Source organism: Labrus bergylta, chromosome 10, assembly GCF_963930695.1.
Source record: "Labrus bergylta chromosome 10, fLabBer1.1, whole genome shotgun sequence".
NCBI lineage: Eukaryota > Metazoa > Chordata > Actinopteri > Labriformes > Labridae > Labrus > Labrus bergylta.
The window spans coordinates 26508569-26528563 of record NC_089204.1 but is presented as its reverse complement, the minus strand read 5'-3'; the positions used below and the strand labels follow the sequence as shown (position 1 = coordinate 26528563).

The 19995-nt window shown below is 41.0% G+C and overlaps 1 protein-coding gene across 1 annotated transcript in view; it reads left to right on the top strand.

The window, feature by feature from the left end:
- The window catches only part of eys (eyes shut homolog), a 200799-nt gene that overhangs the window by 48027 nt on the left and 132777 nt on the right, over positions 1-19995 (top strand). Inside the window, exons 14-22 of the mRNA XM_065959486.1 lie at positions 27-149; positions 1464-1577; positions 2187-2420; positions 4077-4199; positions 4315-4428; positions 8762-8875; positions 9862-9975; positions 14285-14482; positions 17186-17307. Coding sequence (XP_065815558.1) covers positions 27-149; positions 1464-1577; positions 2187-2420; positions 4077-4199; positions 4315-4428; positions 8762-8875; positions 9862-9975; positions 14285-14482; positions 17186-17307 — 1256 coding nt within the window. The remainder of the gene's footprint in view (positions 1-26; positions 150-1463; positions 1578-2186; positions 2421-4076; positions 4200-4314; positions 4429-8761; positions 8876-9861; positions 9976-14284; positions 14483-17185; positions 17308-19995) is intronic.

Sequence of the window (19995 nt, the reverse complement as noted above, 5' to 3'; positions counted from 1 at the left end):
ATTTCTGCTTTCTCTCTTTATTCCAGGCTTTGGGGGGTTGAACTGTGAAATCAACTATGATGAATGTGTCCACGGATACTGCGCCAATAACTCCACATGTATTGACCTGGTTGCGGACTATGAGTGCATCTGTCCTTCAGGCTTTTCTGGTGAGTTATCTATGTCATCGTTTTCATAGTTTAGACTTTAATGAATGTGCTGCAGATTGATGAGTCCTCTGCAGTGATAACAACGCAAGTGGTGCCATTGTTAAATGCAAGAGCACATTGACCGGTTTTCAGATTGACTGCAGCTGATTGAGTATAAAGATATCTTTGCCCCCCCACCCCCCCCACCCCCCCCCCCGCCCCGCCCTGTAGACACTGAACAAAGGATTTAGAGTGGTGTCTTTAAAGCTCTTATAATATATTGCTTTGAATTCCAAAAGCTGATGACACTTTTTAAACTTTAACGCACTGTCCCCTCATCAGCAACCAGAAGCATCTGTCACTTTAAAATCTCTTGACTAAGTTAGTGCCTCATATACATTAATACTTAGTTCAAGTCTATGCACAGGTGTTGATGTTGCTTTTGTTTTGAATGGACACCTTTTTGCGCATTATCTTATTACTTTTCTATATATCTGTATTTATTTTGAATTCATATTTAAGCTATTGCAGTGTGCACCATCATTCGGAGAGAAATTATTTTTCTTTATGTCCAGGACGTATGGCAAATTGACAATAAAGATGACTTTGACTTGATTTTGATAACCTTTTTTATAGCCTGTTAAATGTAAAGAGTTCAAAGACATTGTGGAGCATTAAGACATTTTTAATTATGTTTATAAATCTGAGATAAATCTGGATCAGTATTTGTGTGTTTTTTATTGCACACTTGGATACAAAAAGAGACTTTGAGGAGTTCATGGCTGTTATTATGAATTGTTTACTTTGGTTGCATATTAATGTAAATCTGGGTCTTCTGAATGACACTCTTCTCACTCAAACACCATGCCATAAATGTCCGCTCACAGCTAGAGTAGACCGATTAATCGGTCAGCTAATAGCATATCAAGTGACTCTCAGTATCGGCTAGTTTTATCGTAGATGTACGCCATTATTATATATCGACATCTGTATCTGCCACAAAAATCCCATATCAGTCGGGCCCTGCTCACAATGTTATTTTCTTTCACACCTGACAAATGTCTTCATTATCACAAAGTAAATATTCAAGCAGGCTACAGGTGGTTACACTACCGTCTTCTAATCTGGCAAAACAACAACAAATGCGGCTCTTTAAAGACTTTTAATGAACCTGCAAAACGTGGACATGACCTCACTTAATTACAGTAACAGAAGTCTGTCTCTCTCATTCACTAAAAAAAAAAAAAACAACATACAAGTGCGATGAGGTTAATTGATTTTAAATATATCAGACAGGTTTGGGTCAACCGTTCACTCTCTCTATTCACCTTTCAGGTAAGAATTGCTCAACGCCTGTTTCTGCATGTGCGTCAGATGTCGACTTCTGCGAAAATGGAGGGACCTGCACCCACGACCAGGCTGGTGAAACTCGCTGTATTTGCCTTCCAGGTATTACATGAGCAGCGCTCTGCAGTCGATTGATTCTGAATTTGTTCAGCTCAGTCCGTCTTTCTATACACAAATCAAGCGTGGCATTGCTTCCTCAGTAAGTTCTACTTTAATTCAATCAAGAAATTCAGTCATGCAGTAGTGAGCTCAGTAGGGTTAATATTAAGCTTTTATAATCATTGTAACCAAAGAGTGTCATGTACTGCTCTTTGTTTATTCTGCATCAATCCAGCCGTAAATGCATGTTGTTAACACATATTAGTGTTGTTGATTGATTAGCGTGATATTACCATAACAGATTTGACGTCAAAGTGAAAGCCATTTAAAAAAAAAAAACACATGTACAAATCCATAAATTAGTACAATTGATGGGGAAAAAAGCCACTGTAGGCTGGGTACTGTTACTGAAATCCTTCTTTGGTTTTAGAGCTCGAGGCTCCGGCTGGATAAAATATGTAAATCGGCAGTGAGGAAAAAACAGTGGCAATGACAGCCTAACGTGAAATCACAAACCCATGATGTGTGCCAGACTTGGGGGTGGGGGGGAGGAAGATACTGTACTGAGCAGAAACAGCACATCAATCACTTCTTTGATCCCACCTCTTCCAGGATACCGCGGTGAAGACTGCTCCTCATCTGTGAACGTCTGCGTGTCAAATCCTTGCGACCCCGAGGGGACCCTCCTCTGTGAAGAGCTGACAAATACTCATAGATGTGTGTGTCAACATGGCTACACCGGGCTGCACTGCAAAACACCCATAAGCCACTGTGTTGATGGCCTGTGTCAACACGGTTCAGCGTGTGCGGATCTATCAAGAGGGTTCAAGTGTGATTGTTTACCAGGTAGGTTCTCCGTCCAGCAGGGCCCCCCGCTTTCTTAGGAAGCAATTCCTCGAATTAATCAAGAAACGTAGCAGACGCACGCTCCCCGGTTTTGATGTTTTCACTTGTTCAGCTTCCTTCTCTGTGGGAGTCTAATCTCTGTGGCCTTTAGCAACAACACGTAAAGGCATTATGAAATGTGTAAGTCGAGGCTCACTTCATCGGTCCGTGAGCGGACTTCAAAGCAGTGATGACGTGCTGATGCCTTCAGGATCAAAAGTCATGCATTGGTTTTCCATTGAAGGAATATTTCCAGGCTGATAAGACAGAGTTGCAGTGCTGAATATCTCGGGTTAATAATTAGGTTGTATTAGCTTTAAAAAAAAAAGAGTATTAACTTAACTTAATTTAAACGTACAATATGTAGAATTTTTACACTAAAATATCTAAATGAATTAAAAACGGTCATTAAAAATGTAATATATTTTTTGTTGTTGAGTACTTACATTACCTCGAATATTTCTAGAAGTTATAAAACCCAGAGAAATCCTTCATTGTAGAGTTGTAACTGGACATCTTGTCGTTGCCGCCCCCCATGACAGACAAGGCATGTTTATTGTTGGCGTGGAAACACTGGATGTTACGTCAAAGAACGCTGCGTAAGGAACTTGCTACTGAAAAAGCTGCCGTACTGTTGCTTTATGCGCTGCTGTGATAAAAAGGTCATGTAAATGATACTTAGGATACATTAGCTCGTAACATATTCTCTTCTCAGGTCGGTTTCACCCGGTCGTCTAGACTAGGGTCAACGCTTAGTTGATTTCCAATGGGGCTGAAGTAGCAGAGATAATCACTCCCATGATTCCCCGCCGTCATTTCGACGTCATCTTTTGATTTTTGTTTTGATTGAGTGCCCCCTGGTGGCGGGATTAAAAATACTATGCGTTCAACTGCATCTACAGTTCCAGGTTAAGTTCTAGGGAGAGCTCATTGATGGTAATATAGATTCAAAGAAGTACAATTTCAACTCTGTTTTGTGGATAAACGGGTGTTAACCAAAGTTATTTGCAGCTGTTATGCTGTTCATTGATAATTAGGTACAAGATACAGCACGGTAACAAACACTGAATTAAAAAAAAGATTTTTCACTGATTGGCCACAGGAAGTAAAAACACCACATCTGCTACAATATTTCCGTTAGTTTGGACGTTCCACTCTACGAGGTAAGATGAACCTAATGTCTCTGTGGTTCAACCCAACAACGACACAACTGAAGAACGTAACTCATTCGAATGTAGGTGCACATTAACTGGTGCAACAGGCCCCTGGTTTTGAATCAGTTATCATCACATCTGAATATTCAAACTATTCTTCACTGTTTAGTCTGAATATTGACATGTTTCTGTTCAGAATTCTTGCTTTTTGAAGCGTTCTGTTGACGTAATAATCCCCCTCTTTTATTAACACGCGCATGCATTGAGAGGGAAAGAAAAGGCAGGACAAAAATCACCTCATCACATATTGCAGTTGTTAATAATCATTATTAGGACTAACCGTATGATCATTACTATAGATCTTTACGAGGCAGCGATATAAATCATCCCGAAGGCAAAACTGTAAAGATCGGTCCTCTGAGGGGAGAGAAATCCTATCGCGCATTGTTTCCTCTCTCCGCAGGTTTAACAGGCCAGTTCTGTGAGATAAACATTGACGATTGTGAAGAAAAGCCGTGCGGCGTCCTGAGCATTTGTAAAGACATCCTGAATGGCTACAATTGCTTCTGTGCTCCTGGATTTATTGGTAAGTGAAAGCCATTTTGAAGTTTCTTTTTTTTCCTTATGCGCTAAGGTGGCATTTGATTCACTGAGGCAATGTGTCAGCGCATTGTGAGTCTTTCATGCTTTTTTTTTCTCAGGAAATAGCTGCGAGATTGAAGTGAATGAATGTCTCAGCCAGCCTTGTGGAAACGGAGGCAGCTGCATTGATGAGCTCGACTCATTCAGCTGCAAGTGTCCCCTTGGAATAACAGGTAAATCATACACTTCTTACCATGACTGTGTTTGTTTTGCACGACGCGACTTTGTGACCGGCGGTAGAAAGAGCAAACACATTCTTGACACAAATGCAGATGCATAAGATAAATTCTCTGGTGAACGCAGAAGTACTGAGTCAACTTTTCTCACTTAATACTCCGAGTATTGCAGTAAAAACGAACCCTTTGAAGGACGTTTCCTCCGGCTGCCTCTGTGCAAACTAAACTGAACCGCACACCAAATTTGGAAGTCCTAAATCTTCCTTCAAATCACAACAAATGTACTTAAAGGGGCAATATGTAACTCTGACACCTAGCGTTTAAAATTGGCACTGCAGTCCAAATTCAAAATAACAAAAGTGTGTCCCCGCCCCCTCGTCCTTGATGTGCACGCTGGTTGCCATATCACAGACACTGAAGCCTCCGTCTTTAACCAGCTCTGTATCAGTTTTGAAACCGTTCTGCGTTCTGAGAAACCCTCAGCCTTGGCTTTCTTGGCTGCTTTTTGTCTGAGCAAATGTCAGACTCTAAGAAAAATTCAACATTGTATTTTGTGTTTATCCTCTGCACTCATTTTTGAGGATGCCAAAAAAAAAAGTTTTGCAATGCTGATAGCCTAGCGGTACTCTTGAACGGAGGCTGTAGTCGTCGTTTCAGCAGGCATGGGTACATAGCAAAGGGATAATAACATGCAGCCCTTTCCTGCATGCCATCCCCCACTCTCCTAACGATTCCTGTGTGTCTTCAGCTGTCCTATCCAATAAAGGCAAAAAGGCCCCCAAAAAAAACTTTAAGAAACGCAGCCAAACTTTAATACCTCTGTCTCTGTGGATAGTGACACTTTTTAATTCCATGCCAATTTAATTCTTTATATTATATAAACAACATCAAATACTGTGACAATAAGAGCTTCTGAACTTGACCTTTAATCCCCATATTAACAAATGTACTCTTTCAAAAAGCAAGGCAATTGAAAGTGCTTTTCACATAAGCAAACAAAATAATAAAAATAATTCAACAGTAAAATATGTTTCAAGTTGCACCCCGGCTGCTCTTGACTGATTTAAGTAAAAAAAAAAGAGGAAAGAGCTACTTTATGTCCACAGCTGAAGTATGCAAATGTCATGGAAGTCCACAGACCTTTTGTTGCACCCGGTGCTCCACTCAGTGTTTCACAGTCATAACCCCGCTCTGTTTCCTCTTCTATCTACAGGTGTTATTTTAAATGGAAAGGTGTACTGCACTCTGGCTGTCGATCTTTTTTACGATTCATATCAACAAACTGTTTTCAATTCCCTTCCATTTAACCTTGATGCCTCTCAATAATGGAAACCATTTTCCAGAAGTGTCATTACAGAGGAGACACAGTAATCCCATCAGGGCGATATTTTTTATGTGAAGAGGGGATTGGCTGTTTCTGCTTCAGGGTGTGACATCTGAGGTGCTTAATGGTGCTGGTGTCTGAGTTCAGACATTTAGAACGTCTACTACAACAGAACTTAAAAGACCAACTCTAACCCAGTGTAAGAAAATCTGCAACAAATACACATTTTTAAAACAAGATTCAACATTCTGTTTATTCATCGTTTTCCTTATGTTACATAAAAACAAAAGACAAAATGCTGTTCTCCCAGCACCAAGCATAACTCATTATAACATAATATAACATTATAACAACAACAAAAAAAAACCCCACTAAGGAATAAAATCAACTCTAACAGTGCAGTATAGGGGCGTGTACAGAGGCTGTGGTCCTCAGGGTGCGTGGCCCCGGTTCGGATCCACCCTGTGACACCTTACACTCGTGTCGTTCTCTCTCCACTGTCCACTGTCCTGTCACTCTAATGAAGGCATAAAAAGCCCAAAAATAAACCTTTAAAAAAGCACAGCTACCCATTCAGAGTATGAACTTCCTAACTTGTGATTAAATAGTAGTAATCAGGAGGCTGCCGAGGGCAAACTCTAAGTTAAAAGCCTATTAGCTATAGGGTTAGACTGTGATCAAGTAGAATAAAGATAAAAAAAAACACTTGTTAATGTTCACCTAGCAAATTTTTTTAGGGTAGAAAAGTTCCAACTGTGTGCTCGGGGGCTCTTCCATGAAGCGTTTGTGCGCTTAAAAGAAAAGTGCTGCAGGTCAGACCGGTCTGCACACTGCTGAGGGGCTTTTCATAATACTGTCTGTTTTATATTGGAGATTGTTTTTACCCCAGTTGACATGAAGCAACGAGGATGTGAGGGCAAGACACGATCCATAGGAGACAAATATGGGGAATATTAAACATTTTGAAACGAGTGCCGGTGACGTTGTTAGGCGGCGGCTGTGTCTCAGCTGGTCGAGTCGGTCGTCTCTCAACCGGAAGGTCGGGGGTTCAATTCCCCTGCTCCTGCAGCAACATGTCCGATGGATAGAATCTTTAGATAGAATCTTTATTATCATTGTATACAAGGACACAACAAAACTTCGTTAGCAGCAATCCTATACAGCAGCGTTTACAAAAACTGTTCACCTATATAAAAATATATTTGTGGTTTTATGGAGACAAATATTTTTGTGAAAAGTGGCCAGAGCAATTACTGTTCAGTGAATGAATAATAATAATAAATAAATAAATAGACAGGTGTGGTGACTGAAAGAATATATACAGTTATTATTGTGCAGTGACTGGTTGATTGATTAGGTGTGATGTGTCCTGAAAGGAAAAACAAATCCAGAATTGCTCCCTCTGCTTCGTTAGCGGTGTATGCGTGTATATGAATGGGATTAGTATCAGTGTGTGAATGGCTGTGAATAGGTAGGTTTGACATGTGGTGTAAAAGCGCTTTGAGCACTTTTTCTCCAGGTGGCCGCCTGCTGTTGCAAACGCTCGCTACTCATTGATTACAATTGAAAAAAAGACGCTGGCGCTCAGAAAAAGCGTGATGTGACACAGGCTCTAACCCTGTATTATGATAAGTGAGAGTCAAACTTTGTCTTTATTTTCGTGGTCTGGTTATTAAGACTAAGAACAGACGGAGGCTAGTAATGATGTGTTTACATGGCAGTGCTCGACAGAGGAAAACCTTCAGTAGTCACTTCACTGAAACTGCACTTCTGTTCTAAGCTGATTGATAAAAATCTTTGGACGTCCCCGGGGTCTTTTTCAGAAAATCGAAAAATGTTTTTTTTTCACTTCATAGGGCATCAGTATGAGAAACATCTTTTAGAAGAACCTCATTGTGTCAACAGCTAACTCCTGCCACCCTCCAGGCTACATCCAGGCCACACGGAGATTAGGTTCTTAAACAAGCTGTATCCTTTGTAGTGTTACAAGAAGAGTGCAAACAGTACACTGGTATTATATGGAGTGTTGCTGTTATTCAAACACGTCTTATCAGTGCACTGCGGCGTTTAACATTAAACAACATCCTCCCTCAAAGATTATAGAGATGGTGAATATGTGGAATGGGGGAGGAAAAGTAACTGACCACTTTGTTCATGTGCATTCATCTGCATTTTATTTTAAAGATAAAGTAAAAGGAGAGAAACTGAGATGTATCTGTGTCTCTTTTAATGGACTATACATTGTGTTAGATATTTATTTTAATGACAGTAGAGGATTAGTTAATTTTCTAAAACTACAACATGGGTGTATAGCCTCTTTTTTTTAAGGTTTATTTTTGGGCTTTTTATGCCTTTATTTAGAGACAGGACAGCGGACAGAATCAGAAATGGGGGAGAGAGAGAGAGAGAGAGAGAGAGAGAGAGAGAGTGGGTGAACGACATGCAGGAAAGGAGCCACAGGTCGGACCTGAACCCGGGTCGACCACTTGGAGGACCACAGCCTACATACAGTACATGGGGTGTGCACAGCTAGTCCACAAGTACCCCCATAAATCAATCAATCAATCTTTATTTCTATAACACATTTAAAACAACGTTGATTGACCAAAGTGCTGTACAAGTGTAAATAAACACAATGTAAAAGCAACAAATAAAATAACATATTGAATGAAACACAATAAAAACACAACAAATAGGAGCATGAATAACATTTCAAAATGTCAAGCTCAAATAAAGCCTCTTTCAACACTCAAAAACTCAATATCAGTGTGAAAATAATTTTGCAGGCATAACAGCTGGAATTGTGTTGAGACTATGTGGTGCAAACTGTGCATGAGAAACATCTGGCTGTCTTAATTTGAACTTAAATCTCCTAAAACTAACAGACTTAAGGAGTCACAGATCATCACTCGTCATGTCTGAGAGTCTTTCAGTCATTGCTGTTTTCTTTGAAGCTGAAAGGAAAGTGATCACTGGGACCACTGGCTCTGATCCTCTCTTTTGCAGGGACCCTCTGTGAAGTCAACATCGACGAGTGCATGTCCTCACCCTGTCTACACAACGCCACGTGTGTCGACCTTGTCCACGGCTTCGGGTGTGTTTGCGTGCCCGGCTTTACAGGTTAGTGAATGTATTTTCTGCGTATTTGGAAAATATTTAAAAGCAGCTGAAGCATCACAAAGTACTGCGTGGCATTGCCCGTGCGTCATTGGCTCAATGTGAAGGGAAACAAATCCATTGAGCTACATTTGTATTCTTCTAATGTCTCCAATTAAAACAACACATTCAAACGATCGCATCTTTATTAAAACATGATGCATTGCTGTTAGAAGAGGTGCATTTAAAAAGTGAACCACCAGAAGCTCTTCTTCATTGTATAGAAACAGCAAAGGTGTTTAATACTGTCACAGATGTTGACCATTATTTGTGGTAATTATTGCACTAAATATGGTGCTGTGATGTAGCCTGTATTTCCATCTGTTAAAACATACACTGAATAATTGCTAATAACTCCCACAGAGCTGAATTAGCATTTCATTATGAGCAATAAGTTGGTTGCATGCTGGATCTTTTTTTTTGAACATTTCTGAGAATAATATATTGAAGAAAAACTTCTTTGAGTGTTCAGAAAATTACATCTGAAATGGGTTTCTTGCTGTGAGGAGGTTCTGTGCTGTTTTGTACGCCGTGGCAGCGCCATAGGGAGCCCTTTTTAAGGCGTTATTGTGGTTCTCAACACTCCAGTGGACTCGGTGTCTGCCCTCCCATCATTTGCGCGCAGAGTTTAAAGAGCCCAATCTCGAGAATAAAAAAGATTCATCTGCAAAAAAAACACACCCAATTATTTTAGACTTAACGTTGTTTATCTCAGATTTCCATTCCACTTTCTACTCATATGAAAAGCAGTGATGTAAACAAGCCTGAAGTATGTGCAATCATAAAAGGCAGTACTTTATGAGATGTAGAATCCCCGCAGCTCTACTGAGTCCACTTCCAGACTCTACAGTGATGAGTTTTTCCTGATTTAAACATTGGCTGCCAAATTGCAATGTCAGTGACCCTTCCATATAGCTTATTTATCAATCTGTGTTGTTCTCTGTCAAAAGGTACGAAGTGCGAGCTCAACGTTGATGAGTGTGCTTCATCTCCCTGCAAGAACGGAGCCACTTGCATTGACCAGCCCGGTAATTACTTCTGCCAATGTGTGGCTCCATTTAAAGGTAATGAGCACTGAGGGAATGGGGGGGGACAAAAAAAGCAAAGTTAATTAACTTCACATGCTATTATTTTCACCTGTCTGAACTCGCTTCACATGTCTCAACCAAATGAGTACGTCTTCATTTGGTATCTGTGCTTGAATAAAGAAATCTGGAGTAATTAGAGGGATGTTAGCTTTGGTCGGTGATTCAGCCACACGAGTGATAACTTAAGTTAGAGGGGTGGAGGTTTTTTGTTCCTGGGCGGCTTTATCTTTGCCGTTCAATGAGGGGAAAAGCAGGGTTATATGAGGTAATGGACAAATCTAACATCAGTGGAAAAACATTAGTGCTTGAATGAATTTACATCAGGAGAATAAGAGCAGATTTAATGAGTTGTCACTGTCGCCTCAAAAAAGGAATCCAGGTTTAATTATATGTAATTCGGCCTCTTACAGCATTGGTCCAAATATAGGAGAGAGTTTTTATTTTATCTTGAAATATATCTGAAAAAGTAGGCTCATCTAAATTTAAATTAGTTGTCAATAAAGCCTTTTTGTACATGTACAAATTTAGGTAAATGAAGTAAAGTATCAAAACGTTCTGAAGTTACTGATTGGTGACGTGTTTCTGGTTTTTGGGCATTACAATCCAGCACCCCAGGCCTCCAGTGACTCGTATAACAAGTTGCACGTATTTTGCGCCTCTTCTATATAAGAGATGTCAAGGAAAGTTAAAATACTTTGTTGTGATCAAAACAATGACATTATGTTAAGCAGCAATCCACTCGACGGCAGTGTAAAAGTATGTACAGTAAATAAGTGTTGTAGAAGTCAAAATCAGTCTTGGTCTCAAGACCGGTCTTGAGTCCACTTTTTGCAGGTCTCAGTCTCGTCTTGGAATTGGATATTTCTACTCGGTCTTGTCTCAGTTTGAGACTGGCTGGACTCCATATTTTAAATATAGGGAAACGCCTCTTTCTAAAAGAAGGAATAACTTCATTTCATTAGTAACTTTCATTTTCATCCCCTGGTTATGTCTGCAACCTTCCTGGTCTTACGGTCTAAGTAAGTGACGTGCCCGCTGCACACAAGATGATGATTTATCTGTGATATTTATGGTCTTGGTCTTGTCTCAGCCTCGCCCTCACCCTGCCTTGGTCTTGGTCTTGACTTGGTCTAGATCCCTAAATGTCTTGGTCTTGGTCTTGGTCTTGTCTCTGTCTCGGAGCTCTCTGGTCTCGAGTATGTCTTGGTCTCAATTAGCATGCGCTTGACTTCAACACTAGTGTATATAAGCCCATTGTTCACAGTCACCAAAGTGGAAATGCTCTCTCAGACTAAGTTTTGGTCCGCTTAGTAACAGGCAAAGAGCTGGAGCTAAGGCTGGAGCTAAGACTGGAGCTAAGGCTCAGTATGCTTCTTGCTAAACAGCTACGGTATAACACAACCACCTGTCAGTCACATCGCCTTATGATGGAGATCTCTTACCCTTCATAAAATCAGAGAGGATAGGTTATAAAAAAGAATCACTCCCAGTACACTTTGTGCCGATCAATAAATGAGATATTTAGACTGAGTTCCTTTTTCTGAACCAGGCAGTAAACAAGTTTATTTCTGCTGTCAAAATGGACTCTTTTCATTGGCTGTGTAGAAGACTTCTGGGGCTTTTGGAGTCACTGAAGTCCATGTTTTATACACTCATAACGTCTTCTACCTGCAGAAACATATAATCAAGCAAGAACATCTCCAAGGATTGTTTTTATGATGGCGATTTTATTGGCTGCAATTTACTGATTAATATTTCCAACAAAATACTCGCTGAAGTGTGAGGACCTGTCAGGAGATAACGATGAAGCAGTGACATTTCACCAGAACGCAGAGGAGCTCCATCGTTAATAAATGTGAGGAAAAAACAATCACCGAGCCAGACGGGTTCCTCGTCACGCAGTCATCCTAACAAACCGAGCAGAAGTCAAAGAGGGACCTTGGTCACAACCCAAGGACCACTCACTGACAGATCTGATGAGCTCCACGGCTGTGAAATCTCCCTAGAAGGACAACAGTCTGGGGCTGCACTTCACAAATCACGGCTTTACAGCAGATTGGCCAAAAGGATGAAATGACTCCAGAAGAAAAGCACATGGAATTTACAAAAGAAAAGGCACTTCAAAGACCAGCTGAAAGCATAAGGAGAATTATCAGGGCTGTGTGAAGATGTAATTTAAAAGACCATAGAAAAGAGGCACAGTTGATTACCTGTGTGACACCTTCACTACTTAAAGGCACAGCAGAGGCCATTAGATGATGTGTCGGCTCTTCATAGTCGAAGGTAAAGGGAACCGTAAATCAAACAAAATGTTGATTAAAGTTTGCTCATTTAGGATTGTGAAAGCAACGAATCACAGGATCTAAAAATGCATGCACGGTACCAAACATGCAGCTGCTCTGCTGTTTCAAAGTACCTTTGAATCACCTTGAAATAAATCGCCAAGTTTTGAGCCAATCCCAAATCTACTCGGTCAATGCTACACCTCAGAAAAGCAGAAGCCTTTAGGTTCTAGGTTTGAACTAGATTGGTGTTATACCCAATCAGCACTTCATTCGTCTTCCTCGTTAAAGATCACGCATGTGAGAAAAACGAGTCTTGAAAGCGAGCAGAAATACTTTGTCCTCTCTGGCTCGATAGAGAAGCCTGCTTCCTTCCTTCCTACTCTTAGTGAGCGTATAAACATGGCAATGATAGCAACAGAGGAGTTGATTTACGGCTTTTTACGGAGTCTCAGAATTATTTACCATTTTTAAAGATTCCTCCAAATCTCTCTGTGATTTCCTGACCTACCTAAAACTGGATTTTTCTTTTTTGGATTGCTGAATTACTCACATACATATGCTGTTTGTTTTCTATAATTAGATAAGAGTTTGCAGACTCACGTTGAGCAATTCTTGTATTCCAACTACAAACTGTTTTCATTGGATTTTTTTGTGCTTTCAAATTTTTGCAGCAAATTCTTAAAATTCAAGAATGTTTGCATGCACAAACACGCACACACCTTATCTTCATCTGTGGAGAAGGTCCGGAGCCGTTAAGCAGCACAACGAAGAGTTGTTGTTGTGTTGTTTTTTTTCACCTTGTTGAGCTTCCATTACTGGCTCAGTTACAGATTTTCTAAACTGTCAGACCTGAATCACATCTTTAAAAACTTGACTGCACAACAAACTAGAAAGATTTCTCCTCCCCATCCGGCTCATAATCTGTATCCTATGAGGACTGAATTAAGCTTCTGCACACACCTGGAGGAGGGGCTGGTGTGTCAAATCCCCACAAAAAAAACAAAATTTAATGGCCTTTTTTTGCACTTGAATATCATGAGCGCAATATGCTTTGTACAACGGACCTTGAGACAGAGCAAATGAAGCTCAATTCATGGAGCTATGAGTGTCAGCGATCCATTCTTAATGAATTCCCCCTGTCTGTTTTGACTCTTAGGTTTCGACTTCATTGTCATTGCCTGGCCTGATTATGGTTTTGCTTTTTGCTTTGCATGCTCTCAGATAATTTATTCCTGTTTGTATTTAATAACTTTCTTGTTTGTGCCTGAGAAGAGTGATCTTTCTTAAGCAGATGTGTGCCTCATGCATGACCTGAATATAACGATGCCGGGGGGGGGGGGGCTTTAATTGTTCTGCACAGCTCCAGCAGTTTGCTAAAACAGTGTGACCGTTCGGCGACAGAAATCTTAATAGTGCAAACGGTAACTTTCAATAAGCATTTCAGTAATTAAAAATGGAGTGCTGCACAGCCACAGGTGGGCTTTTGTTGGTTGAATTGAATCAGCATGGAACAAGACTGCCGCAGCGTGGACAGGAGACCATTCATTTCGTAATTGTTTTGTCACGAGCACAAAAATGTGTTATACTTTATGAATTGTAATCACGTCTGCAATTTAAGTGTATAAATAAATAAGTGTTTGACTGTAAATCTTCAAGGGTATTCTGTGATTGCAAATATTTGTGTTCTTTGTGTTCATCACTTTCATAAATAATATTCAAATTGGAAAAAAAGGAAACTACTGAAAGAGAAAGGAAACACGATCTGCAAGAAATAATCACTAAAAACAAGGCGTCATCGGCAACTTGAACACCTTTAAACCGTCATATTTTGAGTGAATAATCTTTCCCCACCCTGTTATCTACCACAAGGACAAGTTCAAGGAAACACAATATGGGTTTAATCTTTACCTTTTGCCAGGTTTGCAGTTTCATTGGATTTCTACACAGATTGTTGTCTGCTGAATGCTTCTCCAACGTGTGCTTCTCTGCCCTCTCTCCAGGTCATAATTGTGAGTTTCTACCCTGCGAGGCCAGTAATCCATGTGAGAACGGTGCAGTGTGTGTGGAGGAGATGGATCAGGACCATTTCCCCCTGGGTTTCCGCTGTCACTGTCGCCGGGGCTTCACTGGCCCCCGCTGTGAAATCAACGTGGATGAGTGCAGCTCCAGCCCCTGTTTTCATGGCTTCTGCTATGATGGTAAAAAAAAATAAAAAGAAAGAAAGAAAAATCAGCCTGTCTTGGCAACATGCTTAACAACAGGCTCTCGAGACAGAAGCAAAACTCCATACAAATGCACACGCGTACACACGAGCGGTGACCGTGTCAGGTCTCGCTTCGCTCTCTTACAGTCTGACAGGCTGTTTTCATTTGGGTCACCATTGAAGTTAATACGAGTGTCATGAGGAGAGTGGAGTTATCCCATGTGATGTGTGGATCTAGGACTGTACCTGCAGGAGAAGGCTTGATTAGGTCCTTAACATTACAGAAATGAGAGCTCAATCCGGCCTCAGTGTTGTGTTGTTGTTGGACTAATGCATGATTAATAATCCCTATTTAAAGTTACTATCTGGTCCTGAAGTTCTCATCTGTAGCTTAAGTTATACGAAGGCACTGTCTGAGAGTTTAGGAATATTTATCAGCGGTGCAAATTATTTAAATTATTTTTTTTTTCCCCTGCAGTCAAAGATGATAAAAAACTCCCCTTTGGTGTAATTTGGCTCCCACAAAAGGTGTCTGAGTGCAATTGTTTTAAAATACAATGTACATTTTGAGACAAGCAGATGAGTGGTGTTGGAATTAAGACCGTCAAGGTTCAGCAATTTTACTGGATTTTGCGCAAATATGATTCTGCCAGCATCTACAGCCAGCTGCCAAATTTACATAGTGCTGTAAGTAGGCGACCTGGGTGATCTGCGGACATGGGAGGGATGATATGGTGATATGGTTAATGGACTTGAGCTTGTATAGCGTTTCGCTAGTCTTCTGACTTCTCAAAGCAGGTCACACCTACACATTCACACACTGATGGCAGAGGCTGCTGCGTAAAGTGACCATCAGAAGTAACTAATCACATTTGTACACATTCACACCCCGCCGACGAAGCAACGGGAGCAACTTGGGGTTAAGTGTCTTGCCCAAGGACAAATTTCACATGTGGCTGCAGGAGCTGGGGATCTTTCGGATCGAGAGACGACCGACTTTACCAACTGATCCACAGCCACCCCACTGATATTCTCCCCGTAAAAAGTTGCTGCACTGTTAGATCGACTTTGAAACTACTATTTTCAGGTGGAAAAGTTGCATAGTGTTCCTTTAATGATGCAATCTCAAAGAATGTATTGGCTCTCTTTAGTAGTGCCCCCTGTGGCGTTAAGCTGGAATTGCAGAGGGGTTTTTAGACTTCAATCTAGATGAAATCTAAACAATGCTGTCACTCGCAGGTTGGGTTGTTTATCTTAATGTTACTCTTTATTTAGAGTTAAGATATAGGACTTCCTGCTCCCTGTGTATCACATCTCTTGTATTAGTGGTTAAAAACACATCGTCTTACAGGGTAGTAAGGACGGGAGAGAAAATGTTAAATTGCCTCCAACTGCTGCTGGGAGATGGATGCCACTTTAAATTTCCCTGGGAATATCGAGCTGACACCCTGTTTGTTATACGAAAGAACACTGCGGATGCAAGGGAATTCTTAAGTGGGCCTTTGGCTTCATTCACCAATGGGCTCATTTGCCAAAGGAAAGTCACATAAAAAAGCACATATTTAACTTTAAATCTTGATGATTACTGTCAAGTAAAACAGGCAAAATACCTGAGCTGTTCGCTTACCCTGCAGCCTGCATGTCATCTCAGCTATTCCTGCCAGTGCTGTTCCACTGGATTATGCGGTAAAAAAAACAAAACAGCGATGCCAGTGGATCACTATCTAAGAGTATCCTATCCCTCGCTGTGCAACACTAGACCTCGGCCAGCGGCATCGACTAAATCTCCAGTGCAGGCAGTTCACCTTAGGTTAGTGAGGCAGGCCTCTAGGAGCTATTGGCCGGCACTCGGCAGCAGCCAGGCAGCCACCAGGGAGAGCAGTGCGGAGCCACAGTGGCAGCAATGAGTAATGCTGCTGCCACCCAGGACCTAAAGCATTTAATGAGAGTAATAGCAGCTACACGCACCAAGACAGAGTGACAGCATAGATTACGTGGTAAATCTTTGGGATAATGAAGAATCCTGGGACCCTGGCTGGGGAAGTAATAAATTCACTCCTGTAAGAACTGCAATTACCTCTGTCACTGGCTGCCTGTACACCAGTGTTGTGTCGGGGAAACAGAATGATGCATCCCGCTTCAACATCATTAATAATTAACAAGCGGAAGGAATAGATTATTAGACGTGGGAGATTCTACCTTCTGATGGAAGAAATTGGCACATTTGTAACAACTGAATAAAGAATGGTGATGAAATGGGGGCTCTCTGCCTCTGCTACACTGCTTTTCCCGCCTTGTTCAATGTGTTGCGAGTGTGTGGAGAGTGTGAAAACAAATGACCGAGCTTTCAGACTTGTCACTGAGAGAGTGGGATAAGGACAGATGCGGGAGAAGGGAAAAAGAGCATTGACTGGCCATTTCAAGACAGGTTCATTTAAAGATTGTTAGAGTGTCAGACCCCATCAAGACTGATGCAAAAGGGAGGTAACCTGTCTCATAGATTCAGCAAACGGCACAGGGCGTGTGTTTTAATGCTCATGTCCATTAAAAAATTAAATCACAGTGGACCGCTCTGTTTTATGCTCGTAACCATCACTTACCTGTGTAGATGTGTAGTACATTAGCTGGACCTGTTGAGAGCAAAGTGAATGAATTTATGATGCAAGGCGCTGTAACCGTCGTACTGATTTTGTTTCAGTTGTCGACGGCTTTTACTGCCTTTGCAATCCGGGATACGCTGGGCCGAGATGTGAGCAAGACATTGACGACTGTGTGCACAGTTTGTGCAGCTCCAACTCCGTGTGTAAGGACCTCCATCTGGTATGTACATGCATGTTTTTATTTTGCAGTTTAGTGGGCTCATTTTATGGGCTAGTGTCCTATGAATCACTGCAGTATGCAAAGCGTTAAAACAGAAGCCTGTATTGTAAATTATTAAAAGATCTGAGTCACATAAGCTCTGCATTTAGTTTGCTGTCATGCAGTTAATCAAACAACTGTACATTAAGTGTATATGAAAAAGGGCTATAATGCTCCACGTTCACCTGGTGGACAATCATCAGATTGGTTGGTTACTTTTCTGTAACTCCTTTGTGGCAAGCGGTTAGCCATTAACGACTTACAGCCAAGACTTCCTTGCAGTACAGTTCAAGATACAATACGTCAATTCCGCCACCAGGGGGCTCTCAATCAATACTACAATGACAGAAGATGACTTTGAGGCTGGCGGGGAATCATGGGAGTTCTCAGTACGGCAGCTTTCAGTAGCAATTCCTGCTTCCTTATGTAGCAGTCTTTGACGTAAAGTCTGGTGTTTCCACGGTAACGAAACATTCTATGTGTCATGGCGGCTCATCATGGCAACCGCCTCGACAAAACACGTCCTGTTACAACTATAAATTGAAGGCTTTCTCTGGCTTTGATAACTGTTGGAAATATTTAAAAAAATAATAACATGGGTTTAGTGACTTTTAAATTATTTAGATTTTTTAATGCAAACATTGTTATACAATTCTACATCAATCAATCAATCAATTTTTATTTGTATAGCGTCAACTCATAACAAGTGTTATCTCGAGACACTTTACAAAAAGCAGGTAAAATACCTTACTCTTTGTCTGTTAACATTACAAAAAGCAGGTAAAAAGACCTTACTAATTGTTATGTTACAAAGATCCGGCCTATCCATCATGAGCACTTTAACAAAGCAGCAAAAGTTACAGTGGTAAGAAAAAACTGCCTTATTAAAAGGCAGAAATCTTCGGCTGGACCCCATTCTCATGATGAAACAGCCTTCACAGGCCTAGACTGTGCCGGGCTTGGAAGGGGATAGGGGGAGAGATGGGATAAGATGCAGGAAGAGGGATAGGGAGCAAGGGGGTGGGGGGAGGCAAGCCGTCCATCAACAATCCGGTGGGGAGCCGGGTTGTTCTGGCAAGCCGTCCATCAACAATCATATTGTACGTCCAACACTGCAGAAGTTCATGACTTGAATAATCATTGAAGCTCCATTATTATTTGCCAAATGTTGATCAAACCACAGAGGTTGGATATCAACAATCTTTATTCCAGCTCCAGGGCTCAGTTACTTTGCTGTTATTGCTTGTTGAAATGATGAATGCAAAAATTAAATTGTGAAATTTAGGCTGTAAATTTGTGCATCAACCATCAAGTGTGTGGTTTGTTCTTCTAAGTAGATTTTTTACTTTTTTTTTCCAAGTGTGCCGCTGGTCCTTCTGTGCGGAAGTCTGTCTCCACAGATGCACACACTCGGGCTGAAAGCAGCATTTTAAGACTTTACTTTTGCAAAGCAAACAGCTCTACTTCTGTAGTTATTTGAGTAGTTTTTTTTTAAACCAATCACATTGATCTGGTGCAGCTGCAAAAAGGCCTTGGGAGCTGAGTGCTGCTTACAAACTGTGCAAAGAGTACCAGGGGCCTTTTTCCAACAGCTGCTTATTTGCTAACAGATTGCAGCGGTGAACCAGATGTGTCACACATAAAGTCACACATAAAGTCTTTGGGTTTTGTTTAGTTTTTTTTCTTTTCTTCATTTGACAAAGACAAATATCCTCCGGTGTGTAGTCCCAACTTAATGCCAGGGTTTAAAATAAGCCTGGGCTTTTGAAAACGAGTGCATAATGTATGTGAGAAAGATGAGATCTATTTAACAAAACCAGCATGTCTACTCGGCTGTGAGCCTGCAGAGTCTCAAAGGAGCCAAGAAAGAAGCAATATTTGCTCAAACAAGTATTTTTGTGCCTGTTTGAGGTTTTCATTGAGGAAGAAATTACTTTTTCATGGATGAATCTTAAATATGATGAATGTTTGAACCTTAAACTTCAGCTTTTCCAAATAACCTTTTGGTTCCTAATATGGGATCAACTTAATAGTAGTAACTTAATGTAGAAGTAACGCGTCTCCATAGAAACAGCTCATTAATGGCCAACAGTTTCCATAATTATTATACTTGGGTTTTTGAATTTTCCTTTTGATAAATTGCACAGTCATCTTGGTTGGTAATAAGGCAATCAGAAAGGACTTTTAGGAGTCATAGGTCAAAGGAAGAATGTGTGACTTTTTGATGCAGTAGATGTCGCCCTTGAGCACCAGCATGAAACCAAAGATCTCCGCCACACTGAATCCTCTGCTCTCCTACAGCGACACACCTCCAACCCCTCTCCACTCACGTTTGCACAAATGAGTTCTAAAATTGGAATGCAACATAATTAAGCACTAAGCGAAAGTGGCGGACAAAATTGTCCGTGTCTCAAGCTGCATTGTTGTGTTAGCATGCTAATGTTAGCGCTCTTTAGCTAGCTCGTAGCTTCACATTGCATGTAATTTTACACAGAATGACCGTGAATGAAAAACGCTTATGTGACGTCCAAATAAGGAGTGAGTATGTTCTTTTTCTTTTCTGTAGTCCCTCACTTAAACAGCTTTTATATGCAAGGGGATGAGCCGGCCGTCCTGTCCATGTAAACACGATGTAAACATGGCTCAGAC